Raw genomic sequence first — 16749 nt, forward strand, 5'->3', positions numbered from 1 at the left:
ACATCAGGCTCTTCTGCTATGAGCCTGCTTCTTCCTCTCCCACTCCCCCTGCTTGTGTTCCTTCTCTCGCTGGCTGTCTCTATCTCTGTCGAATAAATAAATAAAATCTTTAAAAAAAAAAAAAAAAAGAAACCTAGCCTGCAGAGAGGAAAGCAGGGGAAGGGCGCTGTCCATAGTGCTGAAAATTCTTTGAGGCTGGGAACCAATACCCAAGGGGAACTGGCCTCTCAAGTCTTGCTAGTATTTCCCATAAGCAGAAACTGTATTAGAACCATGTAAACGGGGTCAGGTGAAGCAAGTGACCTAGAGAGAAGGTCTAAAGGTGCTCTGCCTTCACCGGTTCTTTGACCTCCCCTTAACTGTACCTGGAATGAGGTTTCCCACATTCCTGGGAAGAGGAGCACAAAGCGGGTGTCACCATCTTTGCTAACTTTGGGTAAGGAGGAGGTGATGTGTGGTGCCTCACTCTACTACTGTACAGTAACTGCATTTTTCTCTTATAATTTTCTTAATAAAATTTCCTTTTCTCTAGCTTACTTTATTGTAAAAATACAGTAAAGAATACATGTAACACACAAACTGTGTTTATCAACTGTTCATGTTATTGGTAAAGCTTGTGGTCAACAGTAGGCTATTAGCAGTTAAGTTTTTAGGAAGTGAAAAGTTATACATGGATTTTCGACTGCACGGGAGGTTTGTGCTCCAACCTCTGTGTTGTGTAAGGGTCAACTGTACAGTGCTTGAGGGCTATCATTGTTTCTTTGTGTAACAGAGTATCAGGTCTTAGTCCTAGTAGACCCAATCTCCCCCTTTTAACTGCATATATTTTATAATGCCTATTCTATTCTGAAATGAAATTCACAGATGATAGAATCTACCTACACAAAAAATTTTTAAAAATACAATGTTCTGAACATAAAGAATACAAAGTAATTTATTTTTTAAAATATGAATTTCACTATACAAATGTTTGGAGACATAATAGTCAGATATATGTGACAATTTATGACAAGTAAGTTTGGATTTTAAAATAAGAATATCAGAAAGCACTTTGAACTAGTATAGGACAATAAAAGCCTAGGCGCAGACCAACACTAGAATGAAAAACAGTATTAAGATAGTAATGGACATAGGGAAGTAATCTTAACTGAAGTTAGAATATGCCAAGGTAAATAACAAAGTAATAAAAAGCAAGTACAATATAAATATAAATGAACCTGGTCTTATTTATTTCTAAGTGTACTGTCAAAATAATCCTCATGTTATGTCACGAGGCAGGGTAGGAAGAAAGTATCACAGAAAGCCCATCTGCCTATATTCTGTGAATGGTACAACAAGGAAGAGATGGATTAGATAAAAACAAACCAATAATGCAAGAGGCAATAAAGCAGTTGTGTAATAGACTGGAGATAGTTTTAGGATAAAACTGAAAAACTATGGTGATCCCTCAAAAAGGCAATAAGAAATATTATTAAAATAGTTACATTTAAAAAATTAAATGAGATCCCTGTACTTTATGTACCTTTACTAACTTAATAACTGAGATCTAAACAGGAATCTCAAATCCCCTGTTACGTAATTTCAGTCCATTTCATTGCATTGGCAGTAACAACACTATTGCACTGAAATTCTTTTCAGCTAAATATGCAAGTTGGAAATGCTGCAATTCTTACAGAGTGCAATGTGCAGAGTGAACAAATTACTCAATAATTTTGAGATGGTATCTTTATTTCACTTAGGTTTCCTCTTCATATCAACTGTGGTAGGCAAAATCTAAAGATGATTCCTTGTGATTCCTGTTTCTTGGTTATCCAAACACTAATCTAGGTACTGTAGTGTAGGGATTTTACAAAAGTAATTAAAGTCCCAAATCAACTGACTTTAAGGTATGGAGATTGTATAGGCAGACCTGATCCAATAAGGTGAGCCCTATAAAAGCAGAGCTGATGGCAAAAGCAGGAAGCGACTTCCAGCTGACAACTAGCAAGGAAGTGGGACCTCAGACCTTCAAGTACAAGGCCTGGATTCTGCCTACAAGCTGAATGAGCTTAGAGGCAGATTCTTCCCTAGAGCCCACAGGTAAGAGCCAGCTTGACTGACACATTAATTTCAGTCTTGTGAGGCCCTATGTGGATAACCGAGCCAAGCTCAGCTTCTGACTTACACAAGCATGAGTTAATAAATGAATGTTATTTTAAAGACAAGCTGCTAAGTTTGTGATATCTTTATTATGCAGCAATAGAACACTAAGATAACAACTTCTAACTTAATAAGGTTTTGGTTTAATTTCTCATGAAAGTATTTTAATATCAATATGTACTACAAAATCGTCGATTTTTATTTATAGAATGGTTAGCCTGGGGGGATATACAAAAGTCAGGGCAGATGCAGGACAAACCTTTACTGAGTCGGACTCTCTCAAGTGCTGTAAGACATCGAGACACAGCAACTCCACCCGTTGTGGCAATTAAAACACTCTCACAAAAAAGTTTAGCAAATCTGAAGAGGAACTGGAACCCAAGCAGCTCTGGAGACCTCAGCTGTAGCTCATGGATTTAATATGACTGGGCTACAGTGGGCCCCAATCTCTTTCAATTCAAAATCCCAAATTCTTGGGAGAAAAATATCTGACCAGAGCAGTATGGGTCAGATGTGCACCCCTGGACCAGCCAGCTATGGCCTGAGAGGGAGTCAGGGACTAGAGATGCCCTTTCTATCAGGAAAGACAGGTCCAGCCGTGGAACTGGGAGAACTTCCAGGGAGGACAAACTCTCCTGAGCTGGGCAGCTCTAAGACACATCTACCACACTCATGTTATGGGAGGTCCAGAACTAACCTGAGTTATGTTTACCAGTATCTGGCTAGTTTTGAAAATTCTCGTACCATATGTATGTATGATTCCATTTTCTCTCAAAACATTGACTCCATGCATTTTCTTGTTTATGCTTATGGGTTTATTCCCCTCCCCTTAATGAATATGCAGCACTTAACGATTAGAGGGAAACACCTTTCCCCCCTCCTCTGGTTTCTGTGAGAAGAGTTTTCTCCCAAATATTTTTGGTCTTTTTCTGTTAATCACTTTATCCCAGGAAAGGAAGGATGACTCATCTGAACAGTAAATTTGAGAAGAATAAATAGGGAGTTCTCAACTCAGCTCTACCCTGGGGTTTTCACAAAGAACTCCAAGTTCTCTATTTACTCCATGCCACTCTGGCCATTGCTGCCTAAGGCAGGGTGGGTGGTGATCTAATTCTGGAGTTCAGTTCACAAACCCATTTAGTTTGCACACAAACACACAGCTTCCAGCTAGGCCTTTATCACTAATAAAGTTGATTTTTAGGATCCTTACACAATTCCTTTCAGTTATTTCTCAATGTTCAGAACATAAGCAAGAAAATGAGGCAATAAATATATTGGACTCCCTCAAAGACTCCAGTCCAAACTTGTTTTCAAAATCCTTTTATATCCATTTTAAAAGGAGAAAATAAGTGTAATTTCCTTAATTACCATTATTTTCTCTTTCTCATTTAATTTAACCTTTCTTGCTATATTCAGCTCTGTAATTCATTAATTCATTAACCTGCTTTATTTTCATAATCTGATAGTAAAATGCTTAACCGTTACTAACTTAAAACTGGGAAAAAACTAGGGGCACCTGGATGGCTCAGCTGGTTGGGTGTCTCTTGATTTCGGCTCAGGTCATGATCTTGGGGTGGTGGGATTGAGGCCCGTGTGGGGCTCTGCGTTGAACATAAAGTCTGCTTGGGATTCTCTCTCTTCCTCTCCCTCTCCCCCGGCTTGCTCGCTTGCTCTCTCTTTCTCTCTCTCTCTGAATAAATAAAATCTTAAGAAAAACCCCCACACACCCGGGAAAAACTTAAGGTAATCTAATCCAGTGTATTCACTGCAGAGAGTTTAAGACCATGTGGCAAAATCAAGCCTCACTACCCAGATTTCTTGTCTCCAGTATTCTTTTACACATACTGTGACACTTAAGTACAATTCTAATTTTACTTCTGTAACATTTCTGCCAGCTTTTCTATGATAATCATTTACCCATCAACTAATTCCACCAACGTGTTTGCCATGTTCCTCCTGCATGACAAATTGTGAACTCTGCCAGTTTCTCTTTGGCTTCTGCTATCAACTTTATCTTATGCTGTAACTGGGCGGTCTTGCTTTTCTTGTATGCTTGGTCATGGCAGACTGGTTTGTCCTCCAGTAAACTTGTCTTTCATAGCAACAGGTTGCTGAATTTTGTTTTTTAAACTGTTAACCATCACTATAACTTTTATTTTGAAAATAATGAGTCTATTTGTATAAACATTAGAAATGATGAGTTTGTGCTACACTCAGTCATCTTGTAGGTTTACTGTTATTGTTTCCTTTTTAACAACAGATGTAAAATTCTGTACTTTATTTTTGTTTTTCTTTTGTGTGTACTTCACTTTAAATCACAAGGTAATTTACCTAAGCTGCCTTTCTTCCTTTTTCAAAAAACATTTTAATCTTGTTTTTCTCAAGATTTTTGTTTCCTATTATATTATGTATTACATACTATATTTATTAGATCTTCTTTTTATTTCAGGATTCACAGAAATGATATACAAACACACACTAAAATATAGAGTAAGGGGGAGAACTTCCTTTTTATTTTCCCCCAAATATGACAACCCGCCATGAGGATAAGTACCAGTAGCAGTTTAATATATATCCTTCTACACCTCTTCCAATATCTGCAATTTGCTTTTTTTCTAATGATTTTTCCTAATCTAAAGACATCGGCATATTTTAGTAATTATTCTCATTATTTTCACCTTATGAATTAGGAAGTTAAACTCTGGAGTGACATAGAATTTATAATGTCTTCCTTGGCTTACTCTCCTTCCCACTTCATTCCACTCAGGTAAGATCTGAATTATCTTACGAAATTCCAAATGGACACCTTGCAATCTGAATCAGGCTCTAAAGCCCTGCTGTCCAGTGCAGTGGCCACTACCCACATATACCTACTGAAATTTAAACTAAAAATAAATAAAACTTAAAACTCAGGTTTTTGAGGCATTTGGGTGGCTCAGTTGGTAAAGCCACCAACTGACTCTTGATCTAACCTCAGGTCTTGATCTCAGGGTTCTGAGTTCAAGCCCCATGTTGGAGCCTACTTAAACAAAACAAAACAAAAAACAAAACAGCTCAGTTTCTCAGTCCCACCAGCCCCATTTCAAGGGCTCAAGAACCACATGTGACTAGTGGCTGCTGTATCAAACTGCACAGATTCAGAACACTATCACTGCAGAATGTTCTACTGGACAATGCTAATCTAAATACTTGGTTAATTTTATTTATTTACATAAGAGTTAAAAACCCTTTGATAAGATTCTTTCACAGTTTCATTACTTTTTGTAAGTATTTCAAAATGTCTCCACCTGTAGGAAATTGCAAGGTTACCTAGGAACCTAAAGCTTTCTCCTAATTTCATGTGGATTTTTTATTCTTCAAAGTCTAAAGTCCTAGGCTGTTTTACTATTACATTTCAAGATCTCTTTTCTGCTTGAAATTGCTTATCTTTGTTTTGAGTTTAAAAATTTAACAAATAGGTGCCAGGGGCACCTGGGTGGCTCAGTCGTTAAGCGCCTGCCTTCGGCTCAGGGCGTGATCCTGGCGTTCTGGGATCAAGCCCCACATCAGGCTCCTCTGCTGAGACCCTGCTTCTTCCTTTCCCACTCCCCCTGCTTGTGTTCCCTCTCTCGCCGGCTGTCTGTCAAATAAATAAATAAAATCTTTAAAAAAAAAAAAATAGGTGCCAAAGAAGGGAGAGGATTTTTTTTTCTTGAAAAACAGCTCCAGTGTGTAACTCCATATACTCTCAATAACCATACTGAATTGGTCTTTCAGTTAAGTTTTCTAGAATTTTTCCTGATTATTTGAGTAATATGTTCTAACCTTTTCTGTTGCTGGTACCCTTACTTTTTGACAAGCTCTATAACCAAAATCCATTTTCTAGATACATCAGTTCTATTATATTATTAATAGTCTGTTGAATTTCATTACTTTCCCATATATTTTTTCTGTTGTTCAGATAATCATTCACACATTAGCTAGTCCACCAACACATAATATCTCTGATCCACTTTGCACTACGTATTCTGTAATGCTCTCCCAACAGCTACTCTGTAACTCTTTAATCTTAGACTGTAACTGGGAATTCTCACCTTTTCTTGTTCTTTAGTATTATCTATTTCTCTGAACTATAGCCTCCTTCCTGCCTTGTACTGATACCATCAATATTTTCATTTCATTAAAAAAAATTTCTGCCCGCTTCTTTCTACAGTCATTAGCTGTCTTACCTGTTTGAATGCCATATCAATTTTCTTCTATTTGCCTGAGTTGTCAAACAGTGAGGCTGTGTGGGTGGGTTCTGTTTCCCACAGGATCCCTCTTCCCTTCTAATGTTGTGACACTTATTAATTACACCAAGTTCTATTTCACCTCTGGTTTTCACATTGTTTTTGAACCTGGCTTGTCTGAGATCTGTTGTCCTTTCTGTTTGTGTTAGATATCCCCACTATGACTGCTCTGCTGGGTTTGCAGAAGTCTCTTTCAGAGGTCTGTTTTCTTAAAACAAGTCTTCATAATAAAGGTAGTCTAAAATGTACATAGAGCTTGTGTTTCAAAATTTCCTTTTTAGGATTATTATTATTGGGAAGTTTTCACAAGAAGGGAAAATATTACAGAGGGTGGTCATGTCCCCAGACAAGTACACAAAAGTAAACTTGACCAATGATGCCTAAAGCATACTATCGTATTAATGCCACAGAACTTAACCTCCTAGTATCTCTGTAGAAAAAAGTCATCTAGTATTTGAGGCAAACAGTTAGAAAAACTGGCAGGGAGACAAGATGGGAGTCCCCTCTTTTTTTTTTTTTTTTAAAGATTTTATTTATTTATTTGACAGAGAGAGAGAGACAGCCAGCGAGAGAGGGAACACAAGCAGGGGGAGTGGGAGAGGAAGAAGCAGGCTCCCAGCAGAGGAGCCCGACGCAGGGCTCGATCCCAGGACTCTGGGATCACGCCCTGAGCCAAAGGCAGATGCTTAACAACTGAGCCACCCAGGAGCCCCTGGGAGCCCCCTCTTTCTTAAGGACACCACAAGTTCTTAACATTTTGCCATATTTTAGAGAAATACTCAAAATCAGCTTCCTGATTATGTCATTAAAGGGTCTGAAGAGAGTTGTGAGGTGAGGCACAATGAGTCAGACCAGATTACAGAGACAGGGCTTGGAAAGTGGTAGTGGGGTAAGAAGATACAACAAAAGCTGTCTACTCTCCTCCACTGCCTCTCTGGAACCAGTTCTGCCACTGCAGACCCAGCTCTAGATCTACTCTAGGAAAAGATTACAAATAAGACTGGGGTGTTTCTCCCTTTCTTTTTGTAGGCGAGGGGGTTCTAAATGATAGAAAGATCTGGAAGAGAATGGGAAGGAAAGGGAATTCCTGTGATCCGGTAGGCATTCCCAGCTAGACATTGGTGGGTTAAGTGATATATATAGAGAGACATACATATGTTGAAGATGGTCTGTATCAGTCTCAACAATTAATGTCTTTGCAGAGCAGTCCTTAAACCACTAGAATCACACCGCCAATCACTGAGGCATATCCATTCATGAGCATTTGAAGTGTCTACAGTCTTATGTTAACTAAATCCAAATTCTCTCAGAAACAATTTTATTTTTATTTTTCTTTAAAGATTTATTTATTTATTTTAGAGAGACAGCGAGAGACAGAGGGAGAGAATCTCAAGTAGACTCCCCGCTGAGCATGGAGTCTGACCTAGGGCTCAATCCCATGACACTGAGACCATGACCTGAGCCAAAATCAAGAGTCGGACTCTCAACTGACTCAGCCATCCAGGTGCCCCTCTCAGAAAATTTTAAACTGTCATAATATAACATCAATCTACTAAATTCTAATCTTTTTTTTTTCTTTTAAGATTTTACTTATTTCTCAGAGAGAGACAGAGAGAGAGAGCAAAAGAGAGAGAGCACATGCAGGGGGAGCAGCAGGCAGAGGGAGCAGCAGGCAGAGGGAGAAGCAGTCTCCTACGCCGAGCAAGAAGCCTGATGTGGGACTCAATCCCAGGACCCCAGGATTATGACCTGAGCCGAAGGCAGACGCTTAACCAACTGAACCACCCAGGCACCCCTACTAAATTCTAAATCTTTAACTCAATTCTAACAAAGCTGGAAAGATAATCTATCCTTAACAATGAGTATCACAGAAAAAAAAAAAAAAAAAAAAAGAAGGAGAAGAAGAAGAAAACTTATCCACAGCTCATTATAGATGAATTTTTTAAAAACTGAGATCTGATTTAGATACCACTAAATTCACCCATTTAAAGTGTACAAATCAGTGGTTTTTAGTATGTTTGCAAGGTTGTGCAATCATCATCACTAATTCCAGAATACTGTCATCACCTTAAGAAGAAATCCTGTTCCCATTAGCAGTCACTCCCCATTCTCTCCTCCCCACAGCTCCTGGCAACCACTAATCTACTTTCTGTCTCTATGGATTTGCCTCCCTGGACATTTCACATAAAATAGAATCATATAATGTGTAGTGCTTTGTGTCTGGCTTCTTTCACATAGCACAATGTTTTCAAGATTCAGCTTTGCCATAACATGTATTAGTAATTCATTAACTTTATGGTATAGAAATTAGTTCATCAATGAATGATATTTTAAAAATATATTTTTTGCTACCTATGTTAATTAGCTCTCAGGATTACTCAAGATTCAACTCAAGACACACCGTATTTATTCATACATTCACCTGTTGGCTTACAAGATTATCAGTATATTTTATTTTCTGTCATTTATAAATCATTTTGTACACTATGATGTTGGTTGTACTGTGCTTCAGTACTTGATAAATACTTACTGGGCTTTCCACCTAGCACCCCTTTTTCTAGAAGTTACCCTTCCAACTTCTATATGGTTAATGTGACCTTGCTCCTGTCTACCAAGTGACTGGCCCAGGAATGAGAACCTGATTCAAGATGGACAAATTAGGCCCTTCATTGGGAATGTGGAATTAGGAGTAGGATTCTATTTCCAACTAGTTGATCTCTTGCTTGCAGGAGTAAATTTCAGGTGCTTTTTGGCTACTACCATTTTTTGCCATGTAGACGAAGAAACCAAGAAAACCAGTGTGCAAGAAGAGAAGAATCAGAGACAAAGAAAGTGAGAACAGCAGAGGTAAGAGATGGAGCAGGAATCCCTGAGTTCCCTGCAGGCTGCATCCCTGTCCTTGGATTCCATGGGACATCCTATAAACTTATAATAAAGTCCCCTTACCATTCAAGTTGGTTAAGGAGGTTTCTGTAATCTCCAGCCAAGAGCCCTAGTATAATCATCTACCCAATAAGATTTTAAGCTCTTTATTAGCAAGGGCTCAACCTCCATAGTACACATTACAACAACTCGAATACATACTTAATCAAATTATCACCTGTGGAGTAACTTGTAAAATTATCTATAAAATACACTCAAGACATTCCCCAATGAGTATGTAAAAAAAAATTAGGATTTGTGTCCATGTTACAAAAAAGCTATATTATTGTATCACTGACTCAATATATTATCTTTCCACCCATTTTGCAAAACATTAATTTCCTCAAAAGTGGAATCACCTATTTTATTATACCACTCCATCCCATTTGCGCTTGCATGGTAAATGTTAAATCTTTTGAAAAGCATAGTGTTACATTTTCCCAAGAAAATTTGAAGTTTCTTGAAAACAACAAGTAATCTCTATTTGCTTTTTAAGCAAACTCCCACAAAACCTACTAACAAATAACATTCAGGGACGCCTGGGTGGCTCAGTCCATTAAATGTCTGACTTTGGCTCAGGTCATGATCTCAGGGTCCTGGAATCAAGCTCCTTGTCAGGTTCTGTGCTCAGCAGGGAGTCTGCTTATCCCTTTCCCTGTCCCTCTGCCCCTTCCCCAGCTCATGTCCTTGTGCTCTCTCTCAAATAAATAAATGTAATCTTAAAAAAAAAACACTCAGCATACAGAAATACAAGTAAGTAACCTCATTTATAGTGGTATACATATACAACGATGTGACACACACACACACACACACAAAGAATATAACTCAGCCAAAAAAAAGAGATCTTGCCATCTGCAACAACATGGATGATTCTAGAGAGTACTATGCTAAGTGAAGTACGTCAGAGAAAGATGAATACCATATGATTTCACTCATATGTGGGATTTAAGAAACCATATGAACAAAGAAAAAAAAAGACAAATCAAAAAACATACTTTTATCTATAGAGAACAAACTGGTGGTTACCAGAAGGAAGGTGGGCGATGGAGGGGTGAAATAGATGATGGGGATTAAGAGCACACTTATCATGATGAGCATTAAGTAGTATACAGAATTGCTGAATTATTATACTGCACACCTGAGAATAATACAACATTGTATGTTAACTATATTAGAATTATAATTCAAAATAAAGCAAAAAAATGCAAAAAAGACAGAGAAAATAAAAATCAAAGACACAGAATGTTGGGAAATAAAAAACCCCGCAACAGACTCTTAAATGCAAAAAACAAACTGGTGGTAGCATGAGATGGGTGAAACAGATAAAGGAGATTAAAAGTACACTTATCTTGATGAGCACTGAGTAATGTATAGAACTGCTGAATCATTCTATTTCACTCCTGAAACTATTAACACTGTATGTTAATTATACTTCAATTAAAAAGAATATTGAGCATTCAGAGATACAAATGAATAACCTCCCTGGAATCATTCTCTCCTTTTCTCCTCCTGCAAACGAGATATATTGTCAAACATGAATAATTCCCAGAAGAATAACTAATCTGTAATTCAACAACACTGTGCACATGTAATTATTATACGATATAGGTTGCAGAGGCATGAAACCCTCTTTAACCGACAACTCAGGAGATGCAGTTTTCATAAGGCTGCTCTCTTGCCCCAGGCTGAGGGGTCTACTGCCACGACTGACAACTGCAAGGCTAATTCCCTGTTATTCTTGGGAGTCCTCACTTCATTTTGCAAAGTCCTTTTCCCAAAACCAAATCCAGGATTTGTCACCTAATTGGTTCTGAGTGGGGATAATAGAGATAAAACCAAAAATCCAAAATGTTTTCTTAAATCCCTGTTAAAAATTATATAGGGATAAATGGCTAATCCTTCAAAGTGTTAAGATTTGGTTCTTGAGTGGATTTTGTAAAACATATTAATGTCACTACCTTTCCTAAGACATATTGAAATTTAAAAAATTATACTTCTAATATTATAAAGGCTTACCGAGATAGAACCCCTTTAAATTACTGAAGAATTCCAATCGGGTGCAATTGCATACCCTGTCAAGCACTGGAGCAGTTTCTCATGGTCTTGGCCCCAAACTTGCTTCTCTATAGCTAGAGAAAATTGTGTTGGCCAAAGCTCTGAGAGGCAAAGTACTACTTACTATTGGCAGCTTCCAAAAAAAAAAAAAAAATTCAAAACTCTAAGTTTAACAAATGGCCCACACAAGGATTTGCTGAAGTTCCCTCAGACTCAAACTGTTAGGGCAGGAAGGGGCTTTGGAAATCTACTTTAGTCTAATTATTTCACAGATAAGAAGGGGTGGACAAGAGATAAATGACTTGCTCAAATTCACAAAATTGATAAAACCAGCATACTTAGAATATGGGTCCTCGATTCGCAGCTGGAAGCTCACCTCCCCATACCATCTGCCTAAAACGTGTATATATGGACAGTTTTGAAACCCCTGCTTCCTGAGAGGAAAACAAAAAAAGGAAAACTACAACTTTCTGTTTCAAATATGAACATGAGAGGTTAAAAGGTATTACATGTCATATCCTGGAGGTGAAAGGGAATATCCTTCCAAATGTCGCAATGGGCTTGCCCTGGACGCTAAGTGAAATGAAACTGAACACCAGATTTTTGCTGCAATCTGAAGGCTTTTTACCATTATGAACTATGGTAGCTATTGATTCTGTGTACCCAAAGCTACTCCATTCCTCCTTTTCCATTAACAAAGCCTATAGTCCCCTGGCCAGAGGATGGGCATATGTCCTAGGCCGGGCTCATCAACTATCTCACATCATAGGCAGGTGTGACTGGTCTAAGTAAGGCCAATCAGAAGCTTCCCTAGAACTGTGACACAGATGCTGAGAAAAAAAACTCGCCCCTTTCCTACCATGTGGAGAAGGCAGTCTGCAGTAGGAGAGCCTAAGACCAACATTCAAAGAGAAATAGACATAAACAGAGATGAGAGATGGAAAGAGTCTGGCAATGTCAAATGCTTGGGTCTCATTCCTGAGCTGGTTCCTTTGATTTGGTAAGCTAACACTTATCTTTATCGACTATAAAACCAGTAAATTCTTTTGGTCAAAATACTTCGAAGTGAATGTCTGTCACTTGCAACTCAAAAATGCTAACATATACTGACCCCAGGAAACAGGACTAGATATGTTGTTACTCTTAACGCAGGGAAACTAATGAACATTTATTTAAGAAAAGTTTTTTGATGCATGTAGACAGGCTCTACTGTTTCTTTCTTTCTTTTTTTTTTTTTTTAAAGATTTTATTTATTTGTTTGACAGAGAGAGAGGCAGCCAACGAGAGAAGGAACACAAGCAGGGGGAGTGGGAGAGGAAGAAGCAGGCTCCTAGCAGAGGAGCCTGATGTGGGACTTGATCCCAGGACCCCGGAATCACGCCCTGGGCCGAAAGCAGATGCTTAACGACTGAGCCACCCAGGCGTCCCCTCTACTGTTTCTTGTATCTACCATGTCTGACATCCTACACTCACCAGCTTCACTATTTCCATTATAAGCTGGCTGCTGAAAGTATCCGAGTTTGCTAACACTTCCCTAGGATTTCCCTAGAATTAAAAAATGATTTTCAATAGAAGCTGAGTGTAAAATATATTCCAGGTAATATAAATTAAATGAGATTTTACCTTATCTAGACTGTCAAAAAGATAATCTAGTCATCAACATTACAGTATACTATGAAGCAAGTTTTCAAATTTTTAACAATAGAAACCAATAAGAACAACAAACCTCAGGACCTACCTCCAGTAAGGCTCCAGTTTGGAAGAATTTCAAAGGCTTTTCAATGGAATAATAAAGGCTATGATAGCTACCCTTAGCCAGGTACGCTCTGACCAGACCAACTGCTATAACCAGCCACCTACGAGAAAGAGGAAAAAGAGTAATCAGGAAAAAAACAAAACAAAACAAAAAACGGTTAAGTAGGACTGGGGGCCACAGAAAATTTGGCGATAACTGCTAAAGGTGACTTCAAGAATCAGTAGCCCGGATTTATCAACTATGGCCCTCAAATGCCAAGCTGTAATGCACAGAAATGTTGCACCACCAACAGCACCCAACCAAGAGTGCTCTGCAAAAGCACAGTGGCACCTCACCCATCTGGAGCTCAGCTTTTTGGCAAACTTGCCTGTTGAGAACAAGGCCAAAACGAAGAGAATAAGCTAAATTGGTCCTTCAGCAGCTAAATTAAGTGCCAGAAAGTCTAAGACAAGAGAAAAAAGCTGTTAAAGGAAAATTTTAAATGGCCTGTGCAGTCAAAGGGTATGTAATAATAACAGGGTGGAGGAAAGATGTTTTAAACTGTTTTCACAAGTATCTCACAGAAACACACCCATACCCTACTCTTTTAAAACTGCGAATGAAATAAGAATAAAAGGTTGGGTTTTTTTTTTTAAAGAAAAAAAAGATTTTTTTAGCTGAATTTCCCAAAATCAATTCAGTAAAAAAAAGGCCATATCAATACAAAACACAAAACAGGGAAACACTTAGGTATATCACTGTGAATGTTACATTTCTGCTTTGTCCTCAAAAATGAATTTCTCAGGCCCTGTAATTTTTTGTTAAGTTCCATAGTGAAACAAATGCACCTTTATTATTAAGGTATGTCTCCATGAAAGCAGTAATAGATTTACCTAAATAAATATACAATCCTAACTAGGCAATGGGATATATGGTCTATGTTATTTCCAGAAACTATCATACAAAGATATCAAATAAGAATTCATAAAAGAAATGAATTCCTTAATGGTGTAACTGTCCCAGCATTAGCAACTTCCAAAAAAAAAAAAAAAAAAAGACTACTTTCCTCTCAAAATCCCAATTTCTTTCTTGGCTTAAGACACCACTCCCCATCCTCCATCACCCAAGAATAAAGGCTTCTTTCCTTCTTTCCCAGGGTACTTTAAAATCTCTCTCCAGTCCAATGCTCGTGTTAATGGCCTTGCCTACAAGAATGTACATATAAATACTAATACAAACTCCTGAAATGTTCTTTTAAAAATCACTCTTTGACCAATTATGCAATAAAGAGAACTTGCATCTGTATTATTTCTCCACTGGCCTGTGAATCAAGAGAAATAGACTCTAGATTCAGATCTATTACCAACAAGTTCAGTGATCTCAAACTAGTCAACGTCACAACCTCTCTGAACCTAGGTTTCAACACCAGCCATTTCAAATGAAATAATCAAGTCTACAATCCTCCCTATATATATATATATATATATATATTTGTGTGAAAAATGCAAGGTGCTGAAATGCTAATATGACATCAGCCATTTGTGTTAAAAAGGGTGTATGTGTGTGTACACACTTGCTTTCATCAGCATCTGAAGCAATCACAAAATTAGCACCTTGAGGGAAGGGATCTGGATGGAAAGGAAGGGTGAGAGGGAAGAGTTTCACTGTATGCTCTTGGGTATATTTTGAATTATGCACCTGCCAATGTAGTACCTATTTTGAAAAGAAATAAAACTAGATGTTCACCATACAGTTCTTTAAACTTTTCTGCATCTTTGAAAATTTTCGTAATGTTAGGGAAAATCTTTTACAAATGAATACAATTTAAAAATACAGAACAGGGGCACCTGGCTGGCTCAGTCGGTAGAGCAAGAGACTACTGATCTCTGGGTTTTATGTCTGGGTCCCACACTGGGTGTACAGATTACTTAAAAATAAAATCTTTTAAAAAATACATAACAAATAGTCTGATCCTGTGATCCTCCGCACCAAAACTATGGGATCAAAGAACTGGAGGAACCCTGGAGATCACCCAATCCAAACTCTTTAGTTTTACAGATGAAAAACGGGAGGACAAGAAAAGCAACGTGATTTATCCAAGGTCACACAGATAGTGTCAGAACTAGAACAAAAAACCTGCTGTGACAAGGGATGAACTAAAATGAGGGAGAAACAAGAGGAGGTAAAACCTGTTTAGAGGGTCTGTTCTCCTCCTCCCCAATAACTCTGCCTTCCACCTTCCCTCCCCAATCCATCCTAAAAAGTCTCAACTCATCCAAAGCAGAGCTCTGCTCATGTCACTGGTCAAAAACTTTGAACGCTTTTCCATTACCTTTCAGATTAAAGCTCAGTCTGGATTTTAAAAACAGCCGCCTAAATAAATGGTCACTCTGCAGCCACAGCTCCCTCTACTCCCTTTGGGGGAAATGGCTCGCATTCGTGATTTGCCGCCGGGGCTCTCTTGGGCGCTGCAGGTTAGCCGGCACTCCGCCCCACCCGAAGACTGACCCTTGACCAGCCCACCCGTTCTCCCAAGGCCCTCTGGACCAGCACCAGGGAGGATTTCCCCGTGCCCCCCTGGAGCCTGGGAACTCCAGCTCGGGCACACCCAGCGTCCGAGAACTTGCTCGGCCCCTCGCCCAGGCGGGAATCCCGGGCAGGCACCTGGGCCGACTCGGCTGCCCTCATGCCCGGAGCCCGGACCCTGACACCCACCGCCCGGGCTGCCCTGCCAGCGGCCCGGCCGCTCCGCCGGCCGCAGAGCCCCCTCCCTGGCCCGGCGTGCTCCCCGCCTCCCCGAGCCCCGGCCTCACCCCGCCGTCATCACCACATTGTAGATGACCAGATACGCCGTGGCCAGCGGCCCTGGGCCCTTCTTTTTCCGCGCGCCGCCACCTTCACCGGCCCCGGCCCGAGCCCCCCCGCCCCCATTCCCCTTCGTCGCTGCAGTCGCCGCCGGTGCCGCCATGTCAAGTGCCCAGAGCACGCTCTCCTTGCGCGAGCACCACCGCCCGGACGAGGCACTGCGAGGGGGCGGAGGGAGGGACGAGGGAGAGGTGGGGCCGAGTCCGCGGGGCGGAGCCAGGGACAGCGCCCACGGCGGCCGCCATCTTGAAAGAGGGCAAAAACACTCCTGGCGCTCCCCGCCGCTCAGCTCGTTTCAAACGCCAGCGGCCATCTTGGATCACGGTAATCACCGCCTCTGTGCGCTCCGGGTTATACTCTCTGGCGCCATCTTGGATCAGGTCAGAACCGCCTTTGGCCTCCCTCGGTGGTCCCGCAGTTTCTAACACCTGGATGCTTCGTCGTCCCTGACTTTTTCTCTCCTTATAAACTCTGCCTCCGTGATGAATCAAGAAAATGATGCTTTCGTTCTTCCTTTTCATCTTGCGTCTTCCAGTGGCTCTAGCTTCATCGCGATGAGCGTGATCGAATAAGCTGCCATTTTGGGTCAGGGTAATGGACGCTGATATCGCTTCCCATCAACCCCAGAAGCCGGCGAGGAATACGCTTTCCGGCTGGTGCTCTCCGCTCCTGCGCCAGCAGCCAGGTTGAAGGTTCAGTCTTAGAAGGTTTCTTCCCTGGCTTTAAATTTTCAGTTACTAGTACAGTGAAGAAGGTCAACTA

The 16749-nt window shown here is 40.1% G+C and overlaps 1 protein-coding gene across 1 annotated transcript in view; it reads right to left on the reverse strand.

The window, feature by feature from the left end:
- HACD2 (3-hydroxyacyl-CoA dehydratase 2) overlaps window positions 1-16142 on the reverse strand; it is a 110501-nt gene extending 94359 nt beyond the window's left edge. The window contains exons 1-2 of the mRNA XM_040621333.1: window positions 15936-16142; window positions 13126-13243 (exon numbers count right to left, since the gene is read on the reverse strand). Coding sequence (XP_040477267.1) covers window positions 13126-13243; window positions 15936-16090 — 273 coding nt within the window. The 5' untranslated portion in view covers window positions 16091-16142. The remainder of the gene's footprint in view (window positions 1-13125; window positions 13244-15935) is intronic.
- Window positions 16143-16749: the final 607 nt, after the last annotated feature.

The sequence above is a fragment of the Ursus maritimus genome, unplaced genomic scaffold (assembly GCF_017311325.1).
Source record: "Ursus maritimus isolate PB19 unplaced genomic scaffold, ASM1731132v1 scaffold_4, whole genome shotgun sequence".
Taxonomy (NCBI): Eukaryota; Metazoa; Chordata; class Mammalia; order Carnivora; family Ursidae; genus Ursus; species Ursus maritimus.